Source organism: Nanorana parkeri, unplaced genomic scaffold (genome assembly GCF_000935625.1).
Source record: "Nanorana parkeri isolate BGI_ZX_2015 unplaced genomic scaffold, ASM93562v1 scaffold547, whole genome shotgun sequence".
NCBI lineage: Eukaryota > Metazoa > Chordata > Amphibia > Anura > Dicroglossidae > Nanorana > Nanorana parkeri.
In genome coordinates, this window is record NW_017306815.1 from 1,051,294 (window position 1) to 1,061,657 (window position 10,364).

The window sequence follows — 10,364 nt, forward strand, 5'->3', positions numbered from 1 at the left end:
ACGATCTGCCTGTCCAAGATAGGCAGATCATACGTTTTTTTAATTATCTTACAACTATCGCAAGACTTTTGTGGTTGTAAGGCGTGTGCCCAGCATTAGAAATGCTGCCTGCACTGGATGTCTAGGGGGTCCAGTTACAACCTTCATGCTTCTGCAATAACCCAGGGGAAGAACACAGTTGGTCAAAGGCATGCACCCTTCTGAGTTCATAAGGGAGGATGTACTTGTAAGAAGGGTGGAGGAAAGGAGGGCATGTCAGTACACACAAAGCAAATTGGGTGGCTTCTCCGTGTCTATTGCAATCCTCATCAATGTCAGTTTTAAATAGGGATGCACAGATACTTATCGAGTACCAGTGCAGATACTTGGCATTTTCATGAGAACTACCAGGGTTGCAGTGGTTGCAGCTGGGACCTGGCTCTGGCACTCCACCACTGTCCTGAAATCATTAGTCTGTATTGTTTTAGAAAAACTGTCACATGACAATAAACAAAAATGTATCAGTACTCGTACTCGCAAAACTGGTATCTGTGCATCCCTTTATTTATATTTATAAAAACAAAATCGTACATTAAAACAGAAATGTACAAATCCCAGGAGCTCCGTGTGCTCCTTACAAATGACAGCTGCCTCCTAATTTTTGAATTTTTCTCTAGTGTAGTCTTGGAGCTCAAAAGTATCGGTACATGTACTTGTACTTGTACCGAGTAGTGTACTTGGTATCTGTGCAACCCTAGTTTTAAACATTGGACAAAGCTGCTACCTTACCATTCTGCCTTGATCTGACTCTGCTCCCAACCCCCTTGCTGCCTAGCCCTTCCAATGCCAATAACCCCCTTCTTGCCTGCTCCTCCCCATGCAGATATAACCCCCTTCCTGCCTGTAATCCCCTTGGTGTCTGCACCTTCCGTGCCAGGAACCTGTACTGATAACTTCCTTTCTGTCTGTCTGCTCCTTGCCATGCTTCCTGCCTGCACCTTCTAGTGGCAGCAACTCCCTTGCTGTCTGCACTTTCCCTTGCCTGTAACCCCTTGCTGACTATCACCTGCCATGCCTGTAATGGCCTTCCTGTGTCAGTAACCCCTTTTCTGTCCGCACCTTGCTGGGCCAGTAACCTTCTTGCTTGCCTGCACCTTCTCATGACAGCAACCCCCTTTGCTGTCTGCACCTTACCCGTGCAAGTAACCCCCTTAAGGTGCCCATACACTGCACGATTATCGTGCCATAATCACGGAAAATCCAGCGATCGTACGATAATCGTGCAATGTATGGAAGGCGTGCAACCGTTTCTACTGTACGGTCGCACGAGTCTGAGCCTTCTGGTGCCAGTAACACTCTTGCTGTCTGCATCTTCCCATCCAAGAGGGACGTAGGTCCCCTTTATCAAGGTGAATGACAATGTGACAGTCACTTTAATTAAGTGGACCTCCACATCTCTGAAACGTTAGATGTTTGATGTGGGACTTCAGTAAATCATCTGAATGTGACCTTTGAGTGCTGGCTTTCGTTACTTGTTGGAAGTTAAGAGAGAGGAGATATTCTAACCCTTACACACTATATTTAAAACAAAAATGTAATTTTATAAACCAGCACAAAGCAGTAAGATTCTGTGCCAAGTGCAGAGGCCCATGGCAGTCAGTTGGCTTTCACCCTTCAGCAGTTTGGAACAGTTGGAGTAAAGGTCCCCACACACCTTACGATAATCGTACGATAATCACGGGAAATCCCACGATCGTACGATTATCGTAAGGTGTGTGGAAGCCGTACGACCTCTACTACTGTAAGGTCGCACGACTTTAAACTTACGAACAAGTTTCAAAACCCGCCGAGCATCGTACGGTGTTCAGGCGCACACTGCCCGTTCGGCATTGCGGTCATCGGAAGCCCGCACCTCAGGGGGCGTGGCATGCGATCAAAAGTCTTGAGATGGTTGTAAGGTGTGTGCCCAGCCTAACAAAGATTGCTGATTGGTTACTGTGCACTTTAAAATCAGCCTTCACTATAATAAATAAGCCCTTATGTCTTTGCTCAGGTGCCAAATAACAGATAAAAAAGATCAACCGCATACAGAAAATCACTTGCTTCTCATTTGGCTGCAAAGACAAAACAGACCATTTTCCAGAAATAGACTCAGTGACTTAAGCACATGTTCATTTTTGTGTTTTATTGCAATACAAGTTGGGTACTGTACAGGATTGGGATACAAGTATGTTGTGAAGGGCCAGGGGTGTCAGTCCAGGAATCCGAGGTCTATGGTTTCTGGTAGCTGTGGGTGAATAATTCGTGTAGCTAGACGCTCAATGTCATCCAAGCTGAGTAATGACAGGCTGCGTTCATAGTCCTGAGGAGAAGCAAATAAAAGGGGATACAATAGTTAGTCACATTCGACTGCATTTGTTCTGTAATCTTCGAGATGTTTTGTAGCTTATCCAAGCCACTTCTTCAATTGTAACGAGTGTCAGGAAAATACCCCAGCATTTATATCCATACAAGTAGCACGGGCACCTTAACCCAATCAGCATGAAAAGACAGACTTTATTGTCCAATAACATAATTCCAAATAGATCCCTATCTAGATACATATTACATATACATGAAAGCAAAACACATAAAAGGCATTATACAAATTTGGCTCATATCCTTGACAAACCTACTACAATTGCTGCAGCCTGAGTAATGGAAGAATTCCCATACACACAAAAAAGGGGAACGATCATAAAATGACCTCCCATGTACATATGGTCACATCATCTTTTCTGCTTACTGAAAAAAAATGCAGTGGTTATTGTGAAATAGATTTTTACCTCTGCAGTGTGAATGATCTATTGAAAATGATTATATCATTTCAGAAAATGCTTTGCAGTTGCCTTTTTAGCATAACAGGATTCATCCCTTTTCAAAAAACCTACACAATCCCTATAAAATCTCTTAGCCCCCTAACATAATCTAACCTAATACCGCACCACCAACCTGGTGTATACTTACCTGACCATGGCAGCAGTGGACCCCCACAGCGTCTACAGTTTGGATGCAGAAATTGACATCCTCTTAAAAATGCTGGTTTGCTGGCTGTGCCTGGCATTTTTGAGTACCTGACCCAGAACAAACATGCAGCAAGTTGGGTTAAGTCAGAATTTCTTACTTGTTGGAGGACAATAACCGATGCCGCCAGATTGAAATTTCATAAGCAACTAACATTTTCAGAAGGAGAACCCAGCAATGGCTGCCTACATATTCCTACAATTTTCCTTTAAAAGCCCTGACTGCATCACCTTAGATTAGTTAATAAAGGTGAAGTTCCGTTTTACAGCATTCTAAAATAATAAAAGGAAAAAAATAAAAAATGTTCCCAATGTGATCTTTTCACAAAGAAGAGAAACCTAGAGTTACATTAGAAAACCAACTCATTCTTTCCATAACATGCTTGATAACTTTCCTCTATTTAGTAATAAGCAGAAGAGAATGTGCAAACAGAGGTCATTTCAAATTACCTCTCCTATAAGATGCATGACTTGTATAGACTTGTGAAAGTGAATCTTATGGCAATGACATATTGAACTTCATTGGAACCTAGTACGGTGTTTTTAAGCAGACCTCTCCCAAAAATCAGGTCTGCATAAGCTAAATGTTCCTCTGTCAGGAATGTAAGCAAAAATAAGGTTCTAAATAGGTTATGGGCCTCTGTCTTCTTTTATAACGTGTGATCTGCATTGGCTGTGGGTGAAAATGATCATCAGTGCTCTGCATCTTCACGCACATCACACCTCTAGCACCATGAGGCAGCTCCTGTCAATACTCGAGCAAGAGGGGCAGCACTGGGCATGACGGCATGAACGGAATCATCCCTTCCTCCCAAATGACAACACTACTGTACAGAAGCAGGAGGCTATGTCATCACAAAACTAGAACGACAACATGTGTGTGATGCACAGAGAAGGAAATGTGGAAAGAACGTCACTCATTAAAGGTGGAGTGCTTTCTACTTTACATACCCTGTAGCACCTATGTTTTCATACAGCCTCACCTTCTGCACGTATTCCAGAATTCTTTCTGCATCTGAGGGGCTGAAATGTCTCCCCAGAATGACAGCTAGCGATTTCCATACTGCGTTTCCTCCCGCCTCGGGGGATGCTCGTTCTTTCACCATCAGGTTCAGCCTTGAGTCAGGTCCAATGGAGTAGAAGGATAGACTATGTTCATCTGAATGGCAATCATAAAATGCTTGATTAGAACAATGCAAAAAAGAACAGTAGTGAAAAAGTTGCTCCTGGAAATCTGGAAAACAGTTGTCTACTAACAAAAGCAATAGTTTGTGAAGAGTTTCCAAACATTTGTCAATGGGATCCTTAAACACTGGTACATCCTCAAAAAGGTATGATCAGTGTTTGGTGGGAAATCGTCATATCCACTGTGGGAATGGCCCACTTCTTGATAAAGGTCTCCTTATATGGATACTAATCAGTACAATGTTTGGGAAGAGTGAAGAGTTTATCAGCAGTTTTCTAAATCTCTGTACAAAACACCTTCTACAGACTGCTGTTCTATTTTGAAGGTACCCATCGCATCAATAAGAACATATATGATATCTTTACACATTTATTATTTTATTTATTACAGGTATTTATATAGCGCCGACAATTTACGCAGCCCTTTACATGTACACATTCACATGAGTCTCTTCTCCTGCAACTTACAATCTAAGGTCCCTATCTCTCATGCATACATAGAGGGCCAACTTAGAGAGGAGCCAATTAACCTTCCAGCATGTCTTTAGAGTGTGGGAGGAAACCGGTGCACCCGGAGTAAGCCCACGTAAGCACAGGGAGAACATGCAAACTCCTTGCAGATAGTGACCTGGCCGGGATTCGAACCGGGGACCCCCAGTGCTGCAAGGCAGAAGCGCTAAGCACTGCGGCGCTGTGCTGCCCGTATTGGAGCTAAGGCAGCTGCTCGGGCAAAATCATCCAGCAAGGATTTCTGACACACTTTGGCAGACAGCCTCCATGCAGTGCTGGGTGCCTAAGTAACAAGTTGTCAAGCCTAATCAATGTAAAGTAAATGGCCAGGAGAGACATTAACCCTGTGTATGCCGTTACATCCTTGGAGCTTACAAAGGACTTTTCTCTCAAGCAGCCAGACAGGGTTCTGGGGATGCGAAGGTAAAATGAGTATAAGTGGTAGGTAGGTTTACCAACACTCATTGTCCTTGGGTCACTTGTTTAAATATAGCCGAAACTTTTTATTTTTGGTTTCGGAGAGAGTAGGGAAGAATGGTGCATTGCTTAAAAAAAAGGGTCAGGTCCAGTTTGAGATGCGCTGAGGCACGATAACAGCCCATTCAAAATTATTAGGCTGCATTAACCCCTTCGTGACTGACGACGTACAGTGTACGTCGCCAGCATCGGGGCTGACATGAGGCAACACACTGCAAAGGTGTGTAGCCGGCTGAAAAGTGCACTTACCCTTTAAAAGGACAACTTTAGTGAAGTTGTCATTTAATATATCCCCCAAATCCCTGTGTGCACCCCACCTAGGATAATATTTATCTTTCTACCTGTTCCAGTGAACTTTTTGCCGCCTCGGTCAAGGCCAGCTCCTTTTCATACCACACATGCGTGCCACAGCCCCATTCATTCCTTAAGGAAAGCTGTACTCCACGGGACAGATGGAGATTGCATATTCCAGCTTGCTCTTCAGAATGAATGGTCCAATGGTGCACGCTCACAGTATGAAGAGGAGCCGTCTGAAACTACTTCAGAGGAAAGATCATTGGAACGAGGAGGCAAGTCTTATCCCAGGTGGATCGCAGTCAGGGGGGTGGATGGATTTAGTAAAGGACACATTTTAAGAGGAACTAAACCCTGTTATATTTAACTCTGCTCCAGCAATGCAGGCTCCCTCACCAGCACCAACATCTTCCCATAGTCTTCTTATGGGTTCGGCATCTTCAGCCATGTTGATTAGCTGGCATGGGATGCCGTAACTTCCTCACATGCATGACAGAATTAATTCAGACTGGCACCCAGCAGATTGTGGTGGGATTGTACACTCATAAGATAGTGAACAGGCAGGCAAGAAGCCTTTATTGTAGAAGAAACATAGAGGTTCATATATAAATGTTCCGCCAGCCCTATAGCTGGGTGGATGCCGTTCACATGGCACTAGCGCCCCTAGATGGTGCTGATGAGTATGGGAATTTCCTGTGTGCCAGGCAGAACTTTGAGCCTTAGGCTGGGCACACACCTTACAACCATCGCAAGACTTTTGTCTTGCGATGGTTGTAAGGTACTTAAAAAAAAACACATATGATCTGCCCATCTTGGACAGGCAGATCGTACTTGCGATGATCGCAAGCCGCGCCCCCGAGGGGCGGGCTTCCGATCACCGCAATGCCGAACGGGCAGTGTGCGATTGCGCACACCGGCCCGTCCGGCTTTTATCGTACGAACATGCTACAGACCCGCCGAACATTGTACGATGCTCGGCGGGTTTTCGAACATGTTTGCAAGTTAAAAGTCCTGCGACCTTACAGTAGTAGAGGTCGCACGGCTTCCACACACCTTACGATAATCGTACGATCGCGGGATTTCCCGCGATTATCGTACAATTATCGTAAGGTGTGTGGGGACCTTTATAAAAGAATAAATATTGGACCTATTCCAGGATGTCTGAATCATTCCAACAGTTTCATTTAGCACACTTTAACAAGCTACACAATACCTGAGAGGGCTTTTCCTCTAAACAGCAGTCTCTGCTGTGACACCGGTACCTGTAACTTGTCTTCTACCAATCTTTTCACTGTGAGAATGGTGTCATTTTCAGAGACCTGTAAAAACAATAGAGAAACCATTAGATATAATCACAATATAAATCTAGAATACTCTATGCAGGTAGAGCATACTACCAGCCTTTTCAGTTCCTACCATTGCACAGACCTGGCAAAGTAAAGCCGGGTATACATGTTTCTATGCAACCTGACGAGCATTGATCGAGGAATCTCTTGCTGTTCCTTTGTATGCTGACAGCAGCCGGCGGCCGCTGTCAGATTACCCAAACAGAACTGGCAGTTCATTGGCTGTTAGCTCTGCTGACTATTCTCCAACATGCTCCTTTGATCAGCTTATCGAGGGATGCCAGACAGAAAGGTGCCAACAGCGGCACCCACGCATTGAATTTCATCCAGTACATCAAGAACCGGCCAAAATTTGAAGTGTGTATACCCGGCTTATCAGTACTGCTTGTTTCCATGCATGATACAATTCAAAAAGCAATAGGGTCAGTAAAGGAGAACACAGAAAAGAAACGCTGCTCCTCCGCAGAAAGGAATGAGCCGGGTGCTTGTCGCTCCAATATGAGCCCATACAAACAGAAGAAAATCTGACTGCACACCGAATTCCACTGGGATAGTTTATTGAAGGCTGTACTACATCACTGGTGTCCCGCCCAGGGTCTCCCCCTCTGATGCATTTCACCCAATCACGGACTTAGCCGTAAACATTAAAAAGGAGAACTATGGGGTCACTGTTTTTCCCCATAGTTCTCCTTAGGGTAACGGGAGGACACAAACTAGCGTCCTCCCGTTACCCTAAGCTCAGTATATCCCGAGCTACAGCTCGCTGTATACTGAGACGCCGGAGCGGATCCCGACGTAGATGACGGGATCCGCCCAGCTGCGTGACTGACAGCTGGCTCTGCCTATCTAGAGGCAGAGCCAGCTGTACCCGCCCCCTCCCCCGTCCGTTCCGCCAGTCAGCGCTGGCAGATCGGAGCGGGGAGAGGGGAATCCAGCCCTCCCCCTGTCACGGCAGAGAGCCGTGACAGGATCGAGAGGTGAGGGAACCCGGTATGTGTTCTCTCACCTCCCGATCTACTGAGCCGACCTGGGACAGTCTCATTGTCACAGGTCGGCTAGAACTATGAGGTGAGTGAAAAGCACTCACCTCATAGTTCTCCTTTAAGATGCATAAAGGTCTGGAACACGTTTACATTCCTAAAACTCTTCTTCCATTCCTCTGGCTCTTTTCAGTCCCGTCAATGTAAATTACACAGAACTGCTGCCGCAGACACACAATTTTCGACTTTGTTTTTACGCAGCTGTGCGCAGGGGAGCATGGCACACGCGATGCCGTGCGCAGGGGAGCATGGCACACGCGATGCCGTGCGCAGGGGAGCATGGCACACGCGATGCCGTGCGCAGGGGACCATGGCACACGCGATGCCGTGCGCAGGGGACCATGGCACACGCGATGCCGTGCGCAGTGGACCATGGCACACGCGATGCCGTGCGCAGGGGACCATGGCACACACGATGCCGTGCGCAGGGGACCATGGCACACGCGATGCCGTGCGCAGGGGACCATAGTATACAATATGCGGTACAGATCTGAACGCAGCGTTTCTTCCGCCTGTGTGCAAGGGCCCCATAAGAACTCCATGGACATAAATGAGAAACGTGAACAGCGCCAGTGATTAGAACAGTCCACACCTTATTATATTCACCAGGGCCTAAACCACACAGCAAAGCACCTGAGCAACAACCCAATCCAGCAACACCAGACCAAATATTTCTACATGGCGCTGTATATGCGAGATGGAGAGCGGTGACAGGTGCGCTTTGTGCGTTCCTGCTGATGCCTGTTGCACAGCTATATTTATAACTGAAATATAGTGGACATGGGGAGTCTCACCCCCGCCGCTGCAGTATACACAGCACAGGACCCCCTTTACCTGAATATTAGTCTCTTTGCCTTTTAGTGCTTTCACTGTGAGCTGCATCTCCGGGTCCAGCCGGATCACCATAGAGTCAGCGGAGCGGGCTAGAGCGGTTGTCAGCTCAGTACTGAAGTCCTCCAAAGATGGAAGCTCGGTCATGTGGAGCTACGTGCGCTTGTGGAGAAAAATATGGGAGGAGCGAGTGTACAGCTCCAGACGCTTGCTGTAGCTCCAGTCGCATATCAAGTATGTCACGGCCCCCGTTGTAGATGCGTTACCGATAATGACCACCAGAGGGCGCTGCTGGATTTCTATTACAGAATGATTTGTGAAGGAATTAAAGTGCACCTGTGCCCCCCAGCCCCCACATAACATAGGGTAGGGGTAGCCAACCTTGGCCCTCCAGCTGTGGTGGAACTACGAGTCCCATGAGGCAATGCAAGACTCTAACAGTCGAAGGCATTACTCCCAGAGGCATGATGGCATTTGTAGTTTCACCACAGCTTGGGTGCTGAGGTTACCTTCTCCTGATAAGAAGCCCAAATAAGAAGCCAAAAGCCATTGATTTCTATAGGCTTAGTGCACGCTCAGTAAGAATGGAACATGCTACATGTAACACATTGCTGAGCTTTACAACGCATCTAAGGCATGCACACTGGTGTGTGTTCTGCACCTACACAGAAATGCATTGTTAAAAACGCGTTACCGGTTCTTCCTTTTTTCAACTTCTAACTTTAACTTGAAACTTTAACTATTTTGACCATTGTGTCAGATCTTAGCAACCTGGGATGCTGTAGCTGTTCCGCTGCCGCCCTACTACTATTGGCCGCCCCCAATGACATGGTGCCTGAGACTAGGGTTGCCACCTGTCCAGGATTCACCCGGACAGTCCAGGTTTTGAATGCTATGTCCGGCTTTCATGGCAGCAGAAACTCGGACACAAGATGTCAGGCAGACAGGGGCAACCAAAATTAAGATAAAAGCTACTGGACCCCCACTAAAAATAGTCTCAAGTGTGATATTTACATATGATTGGGTGGGGCACTATTTACATGAATAAGCCATGACTCATTCTCTCACAAAAATGTCCGCATGTTGCTGGAATGTTCGGGTTTTGCTTGAAGAAAAGGTGGCAACCCTAACTGAGACAGCCACTCCAGGCTGCCTCATTATAGGGATGGCCCTGGCCTCATCTATGCCTTAGGACTAGGCATGCCACCCTTCCCAGGTTTAGAAGCAAAATACTACATTCTGTAATGATCCTGATAGCACCACACAGTGTCATGCGTTCTCATGGTGCAGGCAGCCCAAAGTATACTGCAACACACATGGGAGGAAAAAGAATAGACATTGGCTCCTGATGTGAGCAAAAATCCAAAAACATAAATGTAACTCAAGAAAACGCATGTCAACACACATCCCAGAACTTTAACAGAGCTGCACTTCAAAGACACACATATGACATTGACACATGTGACACTGACACAACATGACACACATGTGACACTGACACAAGATTACACACATATGACACTGACACAAGATTACACACATATGACACTGACACAAGATGACACACATGTGACACTGACACAAGATTACACCCATATGACACTGACACAAGATCACACACATGTGACACTGACACAAGA

The 10,364-nt window shown here is 46.1% G+C and overlaps 1 protein-coding gene across 1 annotated transcript; it reads right to left on the bottom strand.

Moving 5' to 3' along the window:
- Nucleotides 1-2,153: 2,153 nt before the first annotated feature.
- On the bottom strand, nucleotides 2,154-8,859 carry UBL4A (ubiquitin like 4A). Its single transcript, XM_018561830.1, has 4 exons — nucleotides 8,728-8,859; nucleotides 6,721-6,826; nucleotides 4,025-4,200; nucleotides 2,154-2,341 (listed from the first exon to the last, which is right to left on the bottom strand). The coding sequence occupies exons 1-4, from the start codon at nucleotides 8,797-8,799 to the stop codon at nucleotides 2,231-2,233; spliced, it is 465 nt and encodes a 154-aa protein (XP_018417332.1). The 5' UTR covers nucleotides 8,800-8,859; the 3' UTR covers nucleotides 2,154-2,230.
- Nucleotides 8,860-10,364: the final 1,505 nt, after the last annotated feature.

What these genes read in the sequence shown, in the direction of transcription:
- UBL4A (XM_018561830.1), bottom strand. Translation starts at nt 8,799, where the DNA reads ATGGTGATCCGGCTGGACCCGGAGATGCAGCTCACAGTGAAAGCACTA. An exon ending in GCAAAGAGACTAATATTCAG is followed by an intron (nt 6,827 to 8,727) that starts GTAAAGGGGGTC and finishes TTGTTTTTACAG; the next exon opens with GTCTCTGAAAATGACACCAT. An exon ending in TTCTGGAATACGTGCAGAAG is followed by an intron (nt 2,342 to 4,024) that starts GTGAGGCTGTAT and finishes GCTTCTCCTCAG; the next exon opens with GACTATGAACGCAGCCTGTC.